The following is a 21642-nucleotide window of genomic DNA, read 5'->3' as shown; positions in this document are numbered from 1 at the left end:
GCAATCTACGGCGACGGCTGTACGGCGAGCGCGTGCGGTGATATCCTTAATCTCGCGATGGTTCTAATACGTTGTTAAAATATGGTCCTCGGTCAAGTTGTCCTTTAACCACCAAGCTTTACCCACTTTGTTAAAGATCATGCATAAATTATTCATGAGCATCGTCCTGTGGCTTCCTGTCCTGTTTCGTTAAGTCCCTAGTGAATCAGCCTAAAGCTAACCAAAAAGATAAGGTATTTGCATTGTAAACACAAATTTTGAGGACTCTTAACAACACTAATCTTTTTTTAGCCCACATCCATACATCTTCTTTAATCAAGATCATCAGACCATGACATTTATGGGGTTTAGTGTTAATCGCTACGGAACACTTCTAGATGTCAACGGAGAGGTTCTTCAACGCAATGTGATGACAAAAAGCTTGATGCGAGCACTTCAAAATCAAACAGTTAACCTTTCAGAAGATTTCAACTCGTTACCAAGGTGAATTTTATCATATTTTAAAATGTTTTTTTAGGCTTTCTGAACTGACCTATTTTATGTTAATTTCTAATGCCAGTATTAAGGACAGTTTTAATAATAAGTTCCCACTTAGACACAAAGTAATTACGTAATTCAGCTGTAAGTACTTTGAGCAATTGCTATGGAATGGATCATCCAAACTGTTGCTTGTGATTCAGTTAACTCACTTGCGTTGTGCTTACTTCAGTGCGTTGCATCCAAATTAAATATCCTATTATCTATATTGCTTTATTCTTTTCATGACTAATCTAATAAGGCAATGATAAATGATAATTAAGATTCATATAGCGCCATATACGCAATAGCGCTCATTGGGCTGTGGACTTTGATGTTCAACCTTTTCAAAATTCTTCTCTACTAAGGGTCACGTCATGTCACCGGCTGCCACCTACGGTACCATTAAGTCTGTCCACGACAGTGGCTATCTGAGCTAGTACACCGGGGTAACCCCCTAATTGTCTCGAAAGATGTACAAGGTTCTTTAGTGCAAGTATTATTGTGTACATGGGACCTACGGTTTATAGTCCTTACCAAGAAGACTTGTAGATTACGGTTCCACTGTCTTAACCGCTCGGCCACTCACTCGATATAAAACGAATTAATCAAAATTAAACCAATATAAACCGTTTTGTCTAGCCACTCAGCTTGGCTTCTTAGTTGCTCTGCAGATTACAGTTTTCCAATAAAGTCTTGGAGTCTAGCTGTATTTTATCATACATGTAAGACAGTTCGTCCCTGTTCATTGTTTTCACATATAATTCAATGTTTTTCTTTCATCCAAAAGAGACGAGAAGTTGAAAAAGTTGTGTATGGTAATGGGAATTAAGTATGTTAGTAACCCGGACATCACGTATGAGCTGACCACAGATAATGTTAAGAAGATCTTAGCTATACACATGAGATTTAGGTAAGCACATTACATAAAAATAAGCAATTAAATAATAGTTTTGTAGACATTTTGTTTGATTTTTATTTTGGTTTATATTACATTACTGTTATAAAAATCCCTGTTGGAAATACAAAGAACTAATTCTACCATACATTTTAAGTTATTTTCTTTTACTTACGCCTCTTTATACTCTTATTCTATTAATGTGACATTTTCAGTGTAAGAAAGATATAACAGTCATTCCTCTTGGTTGTATAGGTGTGGTATCCCTGTGATTGTGATGGGAGAAACAGGTTGTGGCAAAACACGCCTGATCCGTTTCATGTGTCAGTTGCAAGCAGGTGGCATTGTAGATGATGAGGTTCAAAACATGATTCTTATGAAGGTAACATTTAATATATGTTTTTCCAAAAAAATGTAATCTCAATTATCACAATTAAACAATAACAACGATGCAGTAATTTCAGTTAGTTGTTGTTTTAATTTCAAAGGCCTGCCATTAGTAATGCTTAAAATTAATATAATCAAATAGATCGCTCTATTATAAAATACAATGTAGGTCTATAAGCACATTTTTTAAAAATGAATAAAACACTTCGGTATATTTCTACATATATATTTGCCTTGAATACTTGCTTGATAAATTCTTCATATTTTAGACGATTTAATATTAAAGTTTAAAATCAATACAATTCATAAAATTTTAAGACCATATTTTGTTTCTATTAAGGTACATGGAGGCACTTCTTCGGAATATATTGCTGAACGTATACACAAAGCTGAAAAACTTGCTAAATACAACAAGTCTGAGTATGAAATTGATACGATTCTGTTTTTTGATGAAGCGAATACGACAGAAGCGATTGGAATCATAAAAGAGATCATGTGTGATGGTCGAATGAATGGCCAGCAAATTGACTTCAAAGGCAGTGGTCTGAAGATTGTTGCTGCTTGCAACCCTTATAAAAGGTATTTCACAAACACTTCTTTTTCGCAAACTTTAAGCCATGCACAAAAGTTTTTTAAACAAAAAAGGTGGAATATAAATCACAGAACAATGCACAAACACAACTTATTAACAAAATGTAGAAATAATCTATTTTTTGTTCCCCCTATGTTTATTCTGGAACCAATTAATTTAGTAAATTAAATGTACTTATTTCATCATCATGTGCCGTCTTCAATAAAAAGGTTGGTCACCATGTTCTCCACTTAGTACGATTTCAGTTGCTCTCTTTGTTTCTGCGTAAGAAGTTCTTAAAGCGCCATCTCTTTTTCTTCCTCTTTAATGTTGGAATTATTTACAAATGAAACAAAATATGTTTATTTACAATTTAGGCACACAGATGAAATGATTGAAAGATTGGAAGCAGCAGGTCTTGGCTACCACATCAAAGCAAGTAAAACAACAGATAGACTAGGTAGCTATTCTATTTTCATTAAATTTATTGAAAATTTTATTTCACATAAGCTGAATTACAAGAAAACAATGTATGTATTTTAAAGGTGAGCTTATGTAGACACATGGAACTCAACTGAAGAAACTAGTTTCATGACAGCACTTATGTTTTTTTAGCAACTGAATGGAACTTAAAGGAACCAGTGTGCAAGTGCTTATGTCAACATTGGAACTGACTGTAACTAGTTGAATTCATAGTTGTATAGGAACCAGTATGCGCGAGCGCTTATATGGTAACCTTGAACCGATCGCTACCGACCGATTATTGCCCATACCGCACATGTGACGCAATTTAAACCTCAACTTTCAGTTCTGCCCTTTCCAGAAGAAGAAACATGGCAACTGAAAGGAACGACTTATTTTTTGTGCCTGTCAGTTGCGATTAGTTAAGTCAGTTGAGTTCAGTTGCTCGGAGTGCTTATGTCGACACAGTTGAGTTGAGAAGCTACAGGAGCACCTTAAGAAATTACTGACTTACAGAGTTATAATGGCATAGATTGCTCTTGTTTTTCCTGAATTGTTGTATTTTATTTGGTCAAATATATTAATGAAATGAACTGAGGGAGTTCCAGAGAGCATTGTACAATACATAGAGAACACCAACCTAATTGGTATTTTAAATTTTAGGTTGCATACCTTTACGTCAACTTGTTTACAGAGTCCAAGCTCTGCCTCCCAGCATGCTACCACTTGTTTGGGACTTTGGACAGTTGAACAGTGATGTAGAAAAGATGTATATTAAGCAAATTGTTCAACGCTTTGTAAGTATTAAGGCTTGTTGTTTTGTTAGTACCATTTCCTATTTTTAATACCATTTCCTGTTTTTAATACTGGTGTCACAAATATCTAGTGTTGTCTACCTGTGCCTCCAAGTTAAACAGGTAGAACAAAGGAAATTCAGTACGCATATACAATACAAGCGTATATCCAAGCATTTATTCATTCAAGCCTCACATTATGAATTATTCTCAACAATATATATCTATGAGTAACAAGTCGGGCATCATTTTTTATTTGGATTTTAAGCAATTTTTCAATCATACAGTGATGTAGGCTAATCTTTCAGAAACTTTTTACAGTAAGTCTGTCCGTTAAGTAACTGAATAAATTATATATTTAATATAAATATGTATATCAAATATTTATATAAATAATATGCTTTTCTAATCTTTTATTCCTCAGCACATGTTTTTAAAGTACTATTATATGCATTATATTTACAAAATATCACAAATTGTAGTGTCACATCTGAGTTGAATGTATCATGGTGATCAGTGGACTTTGATGTTTGATTTATTTTCAGGGTATTGTCAAGCAACAGCAGGTAGATGTCGTCTGTGAGGTATTATCAGCTGCACAGATGTTTATGAGGAAACAGAAGGTGTGTTTTAAGAAATTTGAGAGTAGGGGTATGGTTACCCTGTCATGCTTTTTAAATGCTATTTTGCACATTATTCTTCCTTCCTGTTAAAATTAAATAGACATTTAAAATCAATATATTCATAATTATTTATTTTTGTCTTAATTAGAATGAGTGCAGCTTTGTAAGCTTAAGAGACGTTGAGAGAACACTTAATGTAATGGTGTGGTTCTTTGGCAAGCGAGATTTGCTACGGCCATTGATTGAAAAAAAGAAGAAAGTGAACATAAAAGAGGAAGATATAGAAAGGGAAGAGGATGATATTGGAAGGGAAGAGGATGATATTGGAAGGGAAGAGGATGGTATTGGAGGGGAAGAGGATGATATAGGAAGGGAACAGGATGTAGCTGAATTCTTTGAAAAGGAATATGAGGAAGTAGATGATACTGAAAATGAAAATTCTCAATTAGAGAAGGTTTGTCATGATCACAACATAAGTACATTGAGTTGTGTGAAAGGGGGGAGTGGGTGCTTGTTTTATTTCCACATTTTTTCTCCTCTTCAAATCAATTGAATTTCATCTGCAATATTATCTGCATTATATTTGTTTATTTTATATTTTTTATATTGATGTACAATCTCTTTCTGTTTTATTTCATCTGAAATATGCTTCAATTATTTTAAAGGATATTGATGACCTTACATGGGCGTTAGTTCTGGCACTTGGTGTATGCTACCATGCATGCTTAGATAAAAAGCGAGAAGACTTCAGAAGAACTGTGGCCAACAGCTTTAAGAACCCGCTGAATTTATATGGAGGTCATGGAACGATATACAGAGAAATTAACAGGTAAGATATTCCAAATTCACTGTTTCAAGTGTAAAATAAACCATTTGAAAATAGAAGTAAGCCATAAAAAACTCAGCAACAGTAATCATTAACTTTATATATTTTTAATTATGTTTAAAAGGAGAATCTTTTCCTTTGTTGCAATACAAAGGCGGTGTTCAACAATGTAATTTGTTATCTTTACAGCAGTGATAGAGAAACAAATTCTGGTATTTAGTTCATTTTTTTTAAAGTAAATAAAAATGTTAAGGGTCAGATATATATATTTTGGGCCGGTCAGGTTACGCCCACAAGTTGTTTTTTTTGCCTAACTTAATGTAAGCTTATGTCGCTCTTGTTTTCAGTTGTGTCATGTTGCTTTCAGTTCCAGTTCAAAGCCTACATTCAGTTAGAAACATATTTACAGTTTTAAAAAAATGAATAAAGATATGAAAAAGCGATATGTTGTGAGAGTGGAGTGGAGTTGTGGCTTGGTGGTTATGATGCTTGTCTACCACTCCAAGGGTCCTGGGTTCAAGTCCCGTTAGGAACATGTTAGGAATTTTTCTAAGGACCAAATTACTCCACTCCCAAAGACTTGTAATAAGACTTTGTTTATGTACAGCATCTTGTGTATATGTTTGTCTTGTGAACCTCTGAGGGTCCCTAATGATCAGCAATAGCTGGATGGATCACCCTCATTAAATATGGTTTAAAAAAAAAAAAAAGAGTATCCCTTTTTCAGCTGTCAAGACATACTTTTAGATGAAATACGATTGGGTCCCAACATTGCTCGCAACATGGCACTGAAGGAAAACATCTTCATGATGATTATCTGCATCGAGTTGCGAATTCCGTTATTTTTGGTTGGCAAACCTGGAAGTTCCAAATCTTTGGCCAAGACAATAGTGGCTGATGCCATGCAAGGCGATTCATCCGCATCTGAGATTTTTAAAAAACTCAAACAGGTATGCTTTTTGATAACTTCTGGCAAAAGCAAGCCATTTTATTAATTTAGTTTTCCATGTCAACTCTTATTTTATTTTACTCTATTTGATATCAGGTACACATGATATCATACCAATGTAGTCCATTGTCGACCCCAGATGGAATTGTTGGAACTTTTCGTCAATGTAGCGTATTCCAGCAAAGCAAAGATCTGAACAAATTTGTGTCTGTCGTCGTTCTTGATGAAGTTGGACTTGCTGAAGATTCTCCAAGAATGCCGTTAAAGGTATATATGCTGTTTATAATCTTTCTCATAAACATAGCTAACAAAATATTTTGTGTTCATAGTGGAAAACATATAGATAGAATGTTAATAAAAGAAATTCGTAAGGTGGATGTAAAGAACATTAAACTAGATGGAAGGCCTATTAAAGTACAGAATAGTATTCATTCAAAATTTATAACTCACTCAAATTCAGCAAAATTAGGCTTGCGGCTTGTGCCTGTTACACTTAGTTTGTTGTACAAACTATATATTATAATATGGTTATTATTATGGTCATGGTGTGTGTATATATTTTCTCAAAATAATTAATATTGCTCTTTTGTAGACACTGCACCCATTGCTAGAATATGGTTCTGAAGAAGAAGACAATCCACCAGCCTATAAAAAAGTTGGATTCATAGGGATCTCAAACTGGGCCCTAGATCCTGCCAAGATGAATAGAGGCATATTGGTTTCTAGAGGAGTTCCGGACGAAGCTGAACTCATAGAAAGTGCCAAGTAAGTAATATGTGGAAAATTAAAGGGGTTTAAATATGGAAGGTGTCTATCTTATATTAAAGCTTCTACACATTGCTGGACATTCAATCCTCATACGAATTTGTTTGTGTTCTTGGCCAATGAAACTTTCTCTACATAGTATTATCATTATTATATCTTAGGGGTATATGTGCATTAGATACCTCACATAATGTCAGCCAAATCTTAAGACCACTTGCAGAAGGATACCTTAAGATTTATCAAGAACAAAGACATGACTTCTTTGGACTTAGAGATTTCTATAGGTAAGTAAATCTGCTTAGAATTTTCTTGTCTATTTTTAAGCTATTTTACCGAATACCAATGGTAGAAGTATCATCATTTTGGCAGACATTACCATTATGTTTATCTCCTTTATTACTATTTTATCATATAACTATAGCTAGAGTATGATTTTGTTTGTACGTTAATGCTGTTTATCAGCTAGGCCTACAAAACTAAGCCTAGCTAGGCTAAGCCTTTTACTGTGAGTGGACATTCGACGCGAGCTACATATGGAGTGCATTGTTTTTCTCTTTTTATCATAATTAACCATAAAACGTACATTTAAGACAAGGAATGACCTGGTTTAATGTTTATAAAGTAATATGCATTACTTTTTAAAAAACGTCAAAAATTGTAGGGAAAGTATCTTTAAACCTTTTATTGAAAGATGGTACCTGTCTGAAAATAATTTTTAAGAAAATCTTTTTAGTTTTTCAGTTTATGTTTGTTTTGTTATAGTTTGATCAAAATGGTGAATCAATTCTCTAAGAATTCAAGAGCACCACCCACTTGGGCTGAAATTGAGCATGCAATTAGGCGTAACTTTGGTGGAATGGAAGGAATAGAAGATTATATCGAGATATTTGGAAAGAAACTTGAACCATATATAAAAAAAGAGAAGGTTAGTTAGATTTGCACTTTTCTCCTTACTAATATTATGATTGTACTGTATATCATTAAAACTTGATGTCAATTCTCTAAAAAATGCAACTTAAATGAACAAATTGAATGATAGATAAAATAATGTTTTCTAGCTTGACACTGATCCAGATTGTACACCATCTGGCCTTATCAAAGCAAGCTTAGATGCTCAAGGTCAGACACAGGCAGGAGGAATAAAAAAAGTTGGACATGGCACTTCAGATGGGTAAGTTGACAGTAGCTCAAAAATATTTTTTTCAAGATGGTGATTGACTTACTTCAGTACTTTCTATGAATCTGGTTCTTTTTTCTCTATGAAATATCTAATTTGAGGAATTCTTTTGTTTTTTATCATAGAGATAGCAGATACCTTCTTGTATTAACTGAAAAGTTTTCAGCTCTTCCAATTTTACAACAACATCTGAATACGATGAAAGATTCTGTCATTATCTATGGAAGCAGTTTTCCATTTGATCAAGAATATACACAGGTTATTTATTTTTATTTTATGGTTTTTTATTCACATTTCATTGGTAATGATGCCATTGATTGGACCAACAGGTTTGTGGGTTACTCCTTTAATTGAGTGCTTTACAGTTACAGTCTATATGCTCCACACCAACAAAACTATACATATTTATCATTGTAGAGAAATTTCTTTTTATTATATAAATTTTTAAACAGTTAATTAGTAACACACAGTAAGTATTCAGAAACAATTACAGATTGTTTAGTAGATGATATTTTGTGTAAATAATCATTAATTGTGTACCATTAATTATAGGTGTGTAGAAACATAAATCGCATTAAACTTTATATGGAGGCAGGAAAGACAGTTGTCCTTTTAAATCTTGAGAACCTCTACGAGAGTTTGTATGACGCCCTCAACCAGTACTATGTTTACTTTGGCGGACAACGATATGTAGATCTTGGACTTGGTACCCACCGTGTGAAATGCCGTGTTCATGATTCATTTAGGTAAAAATTAAGGTTTTAATTATGCAAACAGTAGAACTATCATTAAAGCCATGATGGATTTTAGTTATTAAATAAATAAATGTCTACAGCTCAATCAGGCATTGGGTATTTTCACTGTTGTCACTTTTCTCTTTATAGAGTTGTATGTAATATTGGCATGATGCTTGTTTTACAGTTAAGGTTTCTGAAAATGTGATTTTTATTCAACATATGATGGTATTAATAAATAAGTTATTAACACATTATAGGTTGATAGTAGTAGCTGACAAAGAAGTAGTACGTACACGCTTTCCAATCCCTCTTATCAACCGTCTTGAGAAACACTTTTTAGCAATGACAACAATGTTGAGTGAAAAGCAGTTGCAAGTTGTCAACAAAGTTGAAGATTGGATTGACATTTTTATTACTAACAAACAACAGTTTCCTCCTGTAAAGTAAGTTTAAGTGTTTACCAAACTTTTAGTTATTGATATAATTAAGTTTGTAGACAACCACTAAACACATAAAAATGACTCTCAAAATTATGAAAAATATTATATTATTTAAAAATACATGCCTGTACAGTAATAATAATAAATTATTTGTAATATTCACAGTAAAGGTAAGCTTTGTTGGTCTGGAAGTGAAAGCAACTCAAATTCTAAGCAACCGACACGCTTTTGAGCAACTGAAAGGAACTAGTGTGTGAGCTCTCACCATACCACAAAGTTTTCAGTGCTGTTTAGTTCCTTTCAGTTCTGGAAAAAGTAGAACATGTTTAAACTGAACTCAACTGTTGACATAGTTGAGTTGAGTGTTGACCTAAGCCCACCTTAAAATCCTCGTCTAAAATGTATGTATATAAAAATGCATAATTTATTTCTTCATTAGGTCATCAGAAGCTTTTAAGAAAAGTGATGCGTTTGTTGGTTACCATTGTGATACAGTTGCTGCACTTGTTTATCAAACATGGCCATCTTTTGATACTGCTGAAGAGGTATTTTATGTATAACGATCCTTTTCTCTGTCACCATAATGTTTTCTATTCTATTCCAAAATATACATATTCTTAAAGCTTTGGAAAATATGCACATCTAATCCTAGCACATTTCATAAATTAATGGACTTTATTATTTTTTCACATATATTGTGGTGTCTATTCACCACTGTTGGTTTGTGTAAACTTTCTATACTAGGTCCAGCTAGGTTAGGCATAGTAGTGTAGGATCTCCCAGCCTGGAAGGCTTTGCATTTGACTTTTTCTAGCCTAGACCAAGGACTTTCAATAAATCCTTCCAGATGTTTTTAAACACTGTAAGATATCCTTGTGTTGTCTCATTGCTGAATTGTGTTTCAACTTTTGGTAGAGTCCATTAAAAGCGTAAAATTGGGGAAAGCACAGTTGTAATGTTGCTTGAAGTTGACATTTCTTCTACATACACATTTGTGTTATGATCGCAAATATGGGTACATCAGAGTAGCAAAACGAAAAATATCTATCTACACCTGAGGAATGTCGTTATTTAAATCAAATTACACATGTTTAACTGTTTATATTACAATTTGTGTTTCTTTTTTCAAAAGGTCTTTGAAGATGTTAAAAACCAGTTGTTGATGTGTGCAACCCCAGAATCTGTCACCAGATTATCAGAAACAAAAATAACAGAAAACGAAAAAAATGTATTGCAGGATACATACTTTGATATTCAGAAGCATTCAAGCCTAGCAGACTATCTTGGTGATCGAATTAGAAATGCTCCTAGTAATGAAGGTATTTTAGCTCAGGTGAGGTGTAATCCTAACATATCGTTTCTGTTTAGAGGTTCAACTTCAACTCTAATATCTACAGTATAGTATTACAAAAATCAATATCCAATGTTTGTTTTTTTCTGATTGGATTTTTCTTGTAATAGGCAACAGAAATCTGGAAAAAAAAATCAACTATAACAAATATTATTTGCACATTCTTTGGCATCCAAGTCTATGCACAAATTTAATTATCAATTTTTTTTTTATGTAATAATTTAGGTGACCACATATTCACGTTTGCTAACTGAGAAAGATTGCAAAGCTCTTGCGGAATCTACACAGCTTAATACCTCTGACATCAGTTTGGTCTCCCTACAAGAGTTCCAATATGAACAACAGTTTTCTGTTAGAGTCCAGTGAGTTAAAACCAGCATTTTTTATATTCCCTAGTAGAATTTCATTTGAACACGAAGTTGAATTTATCAAGTAAATTTATACCAGAGACCTAAATTATAGTGGGCATAATTATAACAAAGTTTGAGTTGCTTCTTTTTACCACATAAATACAATAATATCTAACATTTTTTTAGGAAATTCTTTGGTGTTACTGCGAATGAAAGATTATTATTAGTGCAATGCGATGCAAGTAGTGACACTACACCTTTGATTTCCTGCGCTTCTTATCGAGTGCAAGATGAGCGAGAGAATGCATTGTCTTCCATGGAAGAAGAGATTACAAACAGAGCTCATGTAGTCTTTATTATTCAACTTCCTCGTCTTAAGAGATGCTTTAATGGATTTCAAGGTACTGTAAATACCCTACGCCAGTTTGGCTGTTATGTCACGTACGGCGCTCCATATGAGCCCACTCGTTGTTGTTGTTTTACATACGAATGTTTACTGTTTGCTTTGTTAATAAAGTTACATTATTGTTATACCTCAAGTATCGGTTATTCAGTTGTATTATCTGTGTGAGTATTGTCTATATTATTACCAAGTTGGCGTGGTGGCAGCGTCAGGAGACGAAAATCCTACGCAACACATTTTACTGCCCACAAGAATATCGACTTACCGTCTACACAGGAGGCAGACCTAGGCCTAGCCTATAACTATAGTACTTATACTGCCGTTATCGCACATCCACAGGCGAGCAACTGACCGGCGCATACTGCCGTCGCTGTAATTCTCCGTTCGTCAATAGAGGAATAACGTTTTCATTCAGTACACTTTGTATAAACACCACAACAATGGCTGCATCCAATCGTGCCCCCAAGCAATGGTGCTTAGGTAAAAACGAAACAATAAACACATTTGAGAATTGGCGTCAAAACCTCATGTACACGTTAACATTAGACACTAAATTCGCCAATTTCCTGGTGGAAGGTTTCTCGTGGGGCAAGAAAACCAGAGCTTCCCCACTCCGAGGGTTCACTGATGACAATGGTTTTGAAGACAACGTAGCTAATGCTTTATCTGCACAACAGAAAGTAACCATGTTGGAACTAATGTTAGGTCAAATTGCTAACTATTGCCCTGTAATCTCAAGAAACACTATCGTAAAATCATCCACATCACTACCTTGCATCTGGCAGTGCATACGATTACATTACGGGTTCCAATCTAGTGGGGCTCATTTCTTAGAGTTTGCTAACATTAGTCTGGGCCCAGATGAACGCCCAGAGGATCTATACCAACGTTTGCTAGCTTTCATTGATGACAATCTTCTTCAAGCAGACAGTGTTATAACTCACCACAATCAACCTATTACGGAAGACGAAGAACTCACCCCTTCACTTGAAAACCTACTCACACTGACATGGCTACGCTTAGTTCACCCTTCACTTCCCCAACTCGTCAAACAGAGGTATGGCACAGAGCTTCGCTCACGTACACTAGCGTCCATCAAGCCTGAAATTTCACAAGCTATGACTTCCCTATTAGAAGAAATCAAAACTTCCGATGACACAAGAGTCATGCGTTCAGCGATTTTACCGTTTCAAAGACCAGCTTCTCTTCCTTCTCAACCACCGCGTTCCCGCTACCCACCTAAGACATTCAATACTCAGACATACAATAACAAACCAAATAAATGCTGCCCATTTTGTAAACAAGGTGGACGACCAGACCGCCACTTTCTCAGTGAGTGCAAGTTCCTTCCGGAACGCGACCGCCGCTACATGGCACGTGCCCGGGCCGCAAACATCTTCGACGATGACGACAGCTACTGCTATGAACAGGATTCCACCCATGTCGAGGATCCCAACGACCCACCATCTGGTTCATCCTCAGCTCTTCGAATACAGGTACGTCAGTCGCCATATCTCGAAGCCTTTCACGGCTATAATACCGTACATATTACTATAGACAGCGGTGCTACTGGCAACATGATCCGTGAATCAACTGCACGTTTACTTGGCATTCAGATTAAGCCCAGTAGTCAATCAGCACACCAAGCCGATGGATCTTCACAGTTACAGGTTATGGGCGAGACAAACGTCACCTTTACACGTGACAATAAAGACTTGACTTTCAATGGCCTCGTCGTTAAGGACCTCGACGTTGAGCTACTCGCTGGTACACCGTTCATGGAACAGAATGATATTTCTATCCGCCCCGCTAAGCGTCAAGTAGTTATGGCCGATGGCACAACATACATCTATGGCTCCTTGCCTACCACTTCGTCCGAACGCCACTCGATCAGACGCGCTCATGTTCTCCGTGCTCCTTCAACACGCACTGTGATATGGCCAGGTAGTTACATTGAACTTTCACTCCCAAATGACCTCACCGACATAGACACTGTTGCTATTGAACCTCGCATTGATGCACCAATCTCGAAAACATCTTTGCCATCTCATGTTTGGCCTGAACCACGTATCATATCGTGCGTTGCCGGACGAATTCGCATTCCTAACCTGTCAGACGAACCCAAAGTGCTTTCACGCCATGAACAGTTTTGCCAAGCTAGCCCTGTGTTTACACCTAACCTACCTGACCCTTCATCATCCCCGATTAAACCACCAAAGCTTAACACTACAACAGTTCACACTTGCTTCTCTGATAGCATTAAGCTGGATCCGGATAGCATTCTACCTCGCAACATACTCGAACAATTTACTAGCCTCCACAAGGAGTATGATGACATTTTCAACCCTTCCTTTAAAGGTTATAATGGTGCTGTAGGCCCGTTTGTTGCCACCGTAAATATGGGACCAGTCCAACCCCCACAACGCAAAGGTCGTCTTCCTCAGTATGCAAGAGACAAGCTCCTCGAACTACAACACAAATTCGACGAACTCGAAACACTTGGAGTTTTTGCCCGTCCAGAAGATGTTGGAGTTGCTGTAGAATATCTCAATCCGTCATTCCTCGTGAAGAAACCCAACGGCGGTTCCAGATTAGTGACATCCTTTGCCGATGTCGGCAGGTACAGCAAACCACAACCGTCACTCATGCCTGACGTCGACTCCACTCTTCTTAAAATCGGACAGTGGAAATACATTATAACAACGGATCTCACCAACGCTTTTTACCAAATTCCACTTTCAAAACCGTCCATGAAATATTGCGGAATCGTCACTCCATTTCACGGTGTCCGGGTATATACCCGTTGCGCAATGGGCATGCCGGGGTCAGAGACCGCATTGGAAGAACTTCTAAGCAGAGTAGTGGGTGATTTTTTAGAAGAAGGTTCAGCTACAAAACTCGCTGATGATCTTTACTGCGGCGGTAATACAGTTGAAGAGGTCTTGAACGTATGGAGAAGAATCCTTCATGCACTATCCAACTCAGGACTACATTTATCCGCTACCAAAACCGTTATCTGTCCTAAGACTACTAACATTCTTGGGTGGATATGGAGCCAAGGGACACTCCGAGCTAGCTCTCATCGCATTTCAACATTATCTAGCTGCCCGAGACCAGTCACCGTGACCGGATTACGATCGTTCATTGGCGCATTTAAGATGCTATCTCGCGTTCTCCCGCGATGTGCACCTATTTTGTCACCTCTTGAAGCTGCTGTCGCTGGACGACAATCCCAAGAGAAGATAGACTGGTCTGACGAATTGCTCGCTAGTTTCGCAAGTGCGCAATCTATCCTCAACTCACCGCACACGATTGCCATCCCACGAGCAAGTGACCAATTGTGGATTGTTACTGATGGTGCCGTCAAGAAATATGGCATAGCTTCCACCTTGTATGTCTCCCGTGACAGCAAACCATTACTCGCTGGTTTTTATAGCGCTAAACTACGCGGACGACAAATGACCTGGTTACCATGTGAAGTCGAAGCTCTTTCAATTGCCGCATCCACAAAACACTTTAGTCCATTTATCATACAATCCGCACATCAGGCACACATTTTGACAGACAGTAAGCCGTGTGTCCAAGCCTACGAAAAGTTGTGCAGAGGTGAATTCTCTGTGAGTCCTCGGGTTTCAACCTTCTTATCCACTGTTAGCCGCTATCACGCATCTGTTCACCACCTCGCAGGTTCCGCAAATATGCCGTCTGACTTCGGGAGCAGGAACGCACAACCTTGTGACGCTCTTTCTTGCCAAATCTGCTCTTTTGTCCAACAAACCGAAGACTCTGTTGTTTTCCAAGTGAACATTAAAGACGTTATATCTGGCTCCACAAAGCTACCTTTCACTAGTCGTCCTGCTTGGCTGGCCATCCAGTCTGAATGTTCGGTCCTACGACGCACTCACGCTCACCTTTCTCAGGGTACTCGCCCCCACAAAAAAATCACAAACATTAAAGATGTCAAGCGCCTTCTACGGTTTTCTACCATAGCCAAGGATGGTCTTTTGGTCGTTCGTAGGGATGAGCCACTCGCACCCGTACGCGAATGTATTGTTGTTCCTCGTGATGTCCTCGAGGGCCTTCTCACAGCACTTCATCTGCGTTTTGACCACCCTTCGTGCCATCAGCTTAAAACGATCGTTCGCAGATATTTCTTCGCTCTCGACATGGATGCCTCTGTGGAGCGTATCTCAGCAAGATGTCACCACTGCGCTGCCCTTCGCTCTATTCCACATACCGTTATCCCGCAGTCCACCGGAGACCCACCCGATGCAGTTGGTACCACCTTCGCTGCTGATGTAATTAAGCGTGAACGACAACTTATTCTAGTGATGCGAGAGTGTGTAACATCATTTACAGTCGCGTGCATTATCGACAGCGAACGTCACGACAGTCTACGAGACGGTTTAATCCGCCTTTGTATTGAGCTCAGGCCTCTTGACGGCCCACACGCTGTAATTCGCACCGACCCCGCTCCTGGATTTGCTTCGTTGGTCAGCGATAAGTTGTTAGCGCACCACAGAATAATGATTGAGCTAGGAAGAACCAAAAACCCAAATAAGAACCCAATCGCCGAAAAGGCCGTACGTGAAGTGGAAGACGAACTTCTTACACAAGAACCCACTGGTGGATTAGTCACCCCAACTATGCTCAAAATTACTATGGCTTGCTTAAACTCTCGACTACGCTCATGTGGTCTCTCTTCTAGAGAGATGTGGACACAACGCGACCAATTTACTAACGACCAAATTCCTCTGTCTGACAGTCAATTAATTATCTCACAGCACAAACGTCGTTTAGCCAATCATGCACATAGTGAAAGATCAAAGGCTCCAACGGGCCGTTTTCCAGCAAGCTCCGATATTGATGTTGGTGATCTTGTGTACGTCTTAGCCGATCGCAACAAGTCAAAGGCCCGTCATCGTTATCTCGTAACGTCGGTTGATAACACTTGGTGCAATATCCGCAAATTTATCGGTTCTCAGTTACGTAGTACGGCGTACAAAGTCAAGCGTACTGAATGCTACAAGGTTCCCTCGTCACCATCTCCTCGATCGCAACATTATTACCAAGAGGACTCGAACAGCGATGACGATTATCAAATTCCTGAGCCACCGCGTACAAACATACCTATTGAGCTGTCAACCCCAGCCGATCACGCTTACCAGGTTGATCCATTGCCTACCGGTACCGACTCAGAGTTCTTAACTCCTGCTGCTTCTGATGATGTCCGCCCTCTCACTGACCTTCATAAAGTCGTTATTCCACCACCAGTGATAGAACCCAGACGATCTACTCGCAGTCATCGCTTACCCACTCATTTTAACGATTTTGTACTTGACAAGTGACTTCTGATAAGTATTGTGGGGCAGAATAATCCCCAAGCTGGAGGGCAGTCTACCCGATGAAAGCTCGTTTTTCAATTTTTTATATATGATTCACAGTTTGTCCCGATTTGCCGTTTTTGTTGTTGACTTTGTTTTTTTTGAGAAAAGGAAAAAAGGTAGTCACGCCAGTTTGGCTGTTATGTCACGTACGGCGCTCCATATGAGCCCACTCGTTGTTGTTGTTTTACATACGAATGTTTACTGTTTGCTTTGTTAATAAAGTTACATTATTGTTATACCTCAAGTATCGGTTATTCAGTTGTATTATCTGTGTGAGTATTGTCTATATTATTACCAAGTTGGCGCTAATAATATTTGAAATTAAGTTCAAATAAAATATCAACTGAAAAAATGACTTACTAGTTGCTTTAAAGAAGTTTTAGAATATTTGTTGCAAGTAAAGTAAATTTGGCATTTCTAATTGATTCTAAATTTTCAATTTGCATAGATGACATAAAAACAGAGGATAACGTCTTTAACTGTTATTTCTTAATAGGTGGACTATGGTCATCTGCTCACATCGATGACCTTCAACCGCCTAAAAAAAATTGTCCAGATGTTTCCAAACTTTTAGGTCGACCAATAAGTGAATTACTACTTCCAGTTCCAAAACATGAGAATATGCAAGAAAATTTCACCTGTAATGAGCAAAAATCTAAAGGTAATTGTGCATTCCAGATGTATACATGTTTTTAGAAGTGGTATGTTATTAAGAGTGGTAGAGTGGTATTATTTATATAATTTGTAAATATTTGTAAATTTACTAAAATATATAAATTGAATTGGAATATAACAAACAACAAATAAATATTGTATTGCTATTTAGTCGCAGAAGAAACAGAAGATGATGATAATGATTCAGAAGAGTATAATTCAATGTATCAATCAGATGTTAAGCAAGTAGTGACAGATCTAGTTGATGCCACTGTAAAAGTTATGGAAGACGAGAAGCAAATGATTGAGGAAGAGATGGAGGAAGGATCTAAAGCAGTAGAAGGTTCTGAAGATGTCACAATTTTAGCTCTAGAGAGCTCTCCACATGATGAAGTTTCTCTTGTCAATTTCGCAGCCGTCCTTGTTGACTGTATTCATCCAGCTATGGCAAGAATTATTGATCCTTCTGATCAACGACATCGATCAACAGAGCGAGTCCGTCTGTTAGTGCAACTGATAGAAGGGGATTGTGCTCATCACGGTACATATTTATATGTTTTTTTAGAATATATCCACCAAGTAATTTTGGATAGACCCATCCCTGTTATAACCGATGGTGGTAGATAGGCTTACTCAGGACTTACCATGCAATGATTATGTAATGCCAGTGACAAAACAATTCATGGTTTTCCTTTAATGTTAATCTTTTTGTTCAGAATTTATAAATGCATTGAAACATCTCATCGTCAGTCTCATGAAAGAGAAAGAAGGGAGATCACCAAATCCTGCTAATTGGTTAAGTAGAAAAGGCTTTATCAAAGAAGTTCAAGAGAGTGGAACATTTAGGTGAGTGTTATTATTTTTCACCATGATTATTTTTTAGACTTGAATTCAAAACTGTCTGCCAATTAATTTAGTAATACATAAATATATTATTATAACCTATCAGTTAATATTCATTTTAAAAGTTTTATATTTGAAGTATTGTCTGCCACATAGACTTTTTTCATTGATGTAGGCAAGCATGTTGGCAACGTTTAACAGCAACTGTAGCCTCATTTCTGGCAGAAGTAATTGCAGCCTGTGACATCAGTAACAACCTCCACCTTCTTATGATTGACCAAGCAGATAATTGTTGGTCTCACCGTCTTTGGATTGATATATTTTCATCCAAAGATTTGATGAACATGAGTTATGACATGTGCATTTCTGTTAAGAAGAAAGTTCAAAGATCAGAGGTACCAGTGATAGAAAAAGGATTTGGTGGTATATCATTCACAGCCAGATTTCCATTCTCTTGGATTGTGAAGCAAAAATTAAATGAAATCTGGAAATTTGCATCAGAAGCAAAAGGTCAGTTTTTTTGTAAATTAATGTCCCTTAGACTTCAAAATTAGTAATTTAAAGCCAAGTGTATAGGTTTTACAGGGCAATAATGTCAAATTAAATGTTAAAGGAAATACATTTACATAAAATTAATTGCGTTTGATAGGGGAAGCAGAAATATCATCAGAGCAGCAGTTTTTAAGAAACATACAGGAATCAGAGATTGGGAAAATCCTTCAGACTGCCATAACTACTGGTAATAGTCACGATTTTATTGAAAGCTACATCTCAGACTTTGTCAGCATGACTTGCAAGACGACACAAAATGATGAAAACATGGTATGTATTTAACGCTCTTGGAATTTTAGAGTTAATCAAAAATTAATCTACATTCACATTTGAATGTATATAGCTTAAATGAATGTACCTATAGCCTTTTACTTATATTTGTATCTAATTGTTGCCACATTTTCAGAGGACTGTGTGGAAATCAAATTTGAAAAAACCTTAGAACTATATTCACAAAAAAAAAGGCACCATTCAATGTTGGTATTTTAAATCATTGTTTTCGGTACCTTGAATGAGGCTTTACACTACTCCTCTTTTTTTATTAGCTGGAATCAAGAAGTCAATCTGTACATCAATTGCTCTGCAAACAGTTGAGTAACTCGTCATTGTCAATTGTACAACAACTTGGCGGTAAAGTTGAAAGTGTTGACATGGTTTCTGCCGTGCATTTGGCATTCAACACGTTGCAAGCAAGATTTGAACACTTTTCACAAATTGTTGAACTATGCCCAGATGTCTTGCACACACTAGACGAGGAAGAGACTAAAAATAAAGGAGAAATGGTAAAAATAATTTCAATATAACTATTTCAGAAACAGTTTTAAAGTGAAGTTATCATAATCCAAGTATATTTGTATTTAAAAAAAGGAATAGGTTTATCTTCCTTTACAAAATCATATTGGACAACCTGCTACTCTGAAAGAGTAATCTCATTGTTAAAGTACCACTACTACAAATGGCATTAGCAACAAACCAACTAAATTTTAAATATATTTGTTTTTCTTGTAGACACTTGATTTAACAAGTCTAAAATATGTATTGGACAGTTTCGAGGATAAAGAAAAGAATCTCCCTGGTTTCAATCAAGATGTTTGCCCACAAGAAGGACAAAGGAAATGGTTGAAGGAAATACATATTGTGTTTCCATTGGTTCAGAGAGTTATGGACTTGTCCAAGAAAGACAATGTAATTTACAGTGCAAGAAACCAAACAATTTTAGATGAATGCAGGTACATTAAAAACTAACTACATAAAGTATTCTACCTCCTCTTAGTGATTCAAGGAGAACCTGTATGTAACAATATATATATTTTCCAAATATGATATATATAAATAATTAAGAAAGATAAAAGTTAAAATGTTTCTTGACAATGTTCTGCAATACAACCAATCTAATTTAAAAACAATCACACCTCTGTTCCTGTACTGCTTGTAACACCAATATATATCTTCACCAACTGCAACTAATCTTCTGCTCTAACAAGTTATTTCTAAACCACATTAATTGTCAAAATCAAATATTAACAGTTATTATATTCACCCAGTTCACGTTCCTCAAATATACTCATTATGATATGCACTATAGTAAATTCATTCAAGTAAACAGTAGGCATAAAGTGTTCACCTTCTCCAATTTCAGCATACAATTACAATTTATCTCCAATTATTTTTGTGAACAGTACATCCATATATTACGAATTCAAACTCCTTATTACTCCTTGCACATCACTATAATTCCTTTTGCTCTACTTCACTATAACACAACTACCTTCTTGTACTGTATTTCCTTAGTTTCCCATAACACTTTACTTTATTTTATTAGCTTCAAATACCACTTCTTTTCTTTGTCATAACTCCTCCATAACTAACTCTTCATTCAGCCAACACCCATTCATCTACTTTATTTCACATGCATACATATCCACCAACCCACATTCCTTTAGCTGTTACACTTTTCAACCAATCATAATTCTTCTCTCACTCTTCTCTGCATGACTCTGCTTCCCTGACTCACTCAATAGCATAGGAAGGAAGAAAAACAATTAAAGATAGAAATAAAAAGCACATAAATAAAATATAAACATTTTATGTAGTCACTTGTGACATTAGAATAAAGCCATATATTTTTTCCAGATGTCTATGGTCGAGAATAACAGTGATGAAGCTATTCTTCGAGCATGTCTCTTTGCCAAATAAGGAGTTTGCAGAATTAATCTCACCAAATTGCAAAGCCATGTGGATGGTATGTATACTTTTCTAGTGTATTGTTTGTAAACATTTTGTTTAAAGTTCGAACTTCTTCAAAGTAAAAACAAAGTTGCAAAAAAGTTACAATACTAGAAATATTGTTACTGTACATAGCAAACTTATGTTATAATTCTGCACATGCAATTGCCTCAGGCAACAATAACACCTGTAAAAACCAAAATTAATAATTAATATTGTGAATTTTTATTGTAGGGACTAGGAAAAGTTGCAAATTTAAAAACGGATAAGTCGATAAAAATATTGGTAAATATCCTGAATATCATGAACAAGAGAACTGGTAAAGCTTATTATGAGTAAGTTACAATTTTATTTACAGATTAAAATTTTACTGTGTGATAGTGATTTCCTTTCCTGCAATATCTATATATTATAATGCTACTAAATTTTTCACGTAATTTTACGTTTCTCCTCCGAAACCACTGAACGATACGTGCTCACATTTGGCACACTGATAATAATTGAGGAGCTGCACACGATTGGCTATGTCACTTTTCGAATTTTAAGGATAAACATTTAAAAAGGCAAAAAATAACAGTAATTTGACGTCTCAGTGACCATCACCTTATAAACTACCCAACCTCCTCTGTTGTGTATCCGCCATGGTCGGATCTAAAAATACCATGCCGTCATTGATATCAATGCTTAGTACGTTCGAGTTCAGATCCGCGATATGTGTAAATAATAAGTAT

The 21642-nt window shown here is 36.5% G+C and overlaps 1 protein-coding gene across 1 annotated transcript in view; it reads left to right on the top strand.

Annotated features, from left to right (window-relative positions):
- Positions 1 to 248: 248 nt before the first annotated feature.
- The window catches only part of LOC144845707 (E3 ubiquitin-protein ligase rnf213-alpha-like), a 35290-nt gene continuing 13896 nt past the window's right edge, over positions 249 to 21642 (top strand). The window contains exons 1-31 of the mRNA XM_078703135.1: positions 249 to 483; positions 1307 to 1429; positions 1670 to 1796; positions 2142 to 2380; positions 2750 to 2832; positions 3498 to 3631; positions 4174 to 4251; positions 4400 to 4705; positions 4917 to 5080; positions 5805 to 6027; positions 6123 to 6293; positions 6619 to 6791; positions 6953 to 7075; positions 7554 to 7716; positions 7850 to 7962; positions 8094 to 8226; positions 8521 to 8714; positions 8963 to 9148; positions 9585 to 9690; positions 10278 to 10478; positions 10722 to 10858; positions 11033 to 11247; positions 17133 to 17297; positions 17463 to 17831; positions 18007 to 18136; positions 18309 to 18643; positions 18783 to 18955; positions 19231 to 19467; positions 19694 to 19914; positions 20819 to 20927; positions 21146 to 21246. Of these exons, the coding sequence (XP_078559261.1) occupies positions 332 to 483; positions 1307 to 1429; positions 1670 to 1796; positions 2142 to 2380; positions 2750 to 2832; positions 3498 to 3631; positions 4174 to 4251; positions 4400 to 4705; positions 4917 to 5080; positions 5805 to 6027; positions 6123 to 6293; positions 6619 to 6791; positions 6953 to 7075; positions 7554 to 7716; positions 7850 to 7962; positions 8094 to 8226; positions 8521 to 8714; positions 8963 to 9148; positions 9585 to 9690; positions 10278 to 10478; positions 10722 to 10858; positions 11033 to 11247; positions 17133 to 17297; positions 17463 to 17831; positions 18007 to 18136; positions 18309 to 18643; positions 18783 to 18955; positions 19231 to 19467; positions 19694 to 19914; positions 20819 to 20927; positions 21146 to 21246 (5384 nt within the window). The 5' untranslated portion in view covers positions 249 to 331. The remainder of the gene's footprint in view (positions 484 to 1306; positions 1430 to 1669; positions 1797 to 2141; positions 2381 to 2749; positions 2833 to 3497; positions 3632 to 4173; positions 4252 to 4399; positions 4706 to 4916; positions 5081 to 5804; positions 6028 to 6122; positions 6294 to 6618; positions 6792 to 6952; positions 7076 to 7553; positions 7717 to 7849; positions 7963 to 8093; positions 8227 to 8520; positions 8715 to 8962; positions 9149 to 9584; positions 9691 to 10277; positions 10479 to 10721; positions 10859 to 11032; positions 11248 to 17132; positions 17298 to 17462; positions 17832 to 18006; positions 18137 to 18308; positions 18644 to 18782; positions 18956 to 19230; positions 19468 to 19693; positions 19915 to 20818; positions 20928 to 21145; positions 21247 to 21642) is intronic.

The sequence above is a fragment of the Antedon bifida genome, chromosome 6 (genome assembly GCF_963402885.1).
Source record: "Antedon bifida chromosome 6, ecAntBifi1.1, whole genome shotgun sequence".
NCBI lineage: Eukaryota > Metazoa > Echinodermata > Crinoidea > Comatulida > Antedonidae > Antedon > Antedon bifida.
Note: the sequence above shows the minus strand (reverse complement) of the source record. Positions and strands in the feature narration are given on the sequence as shown.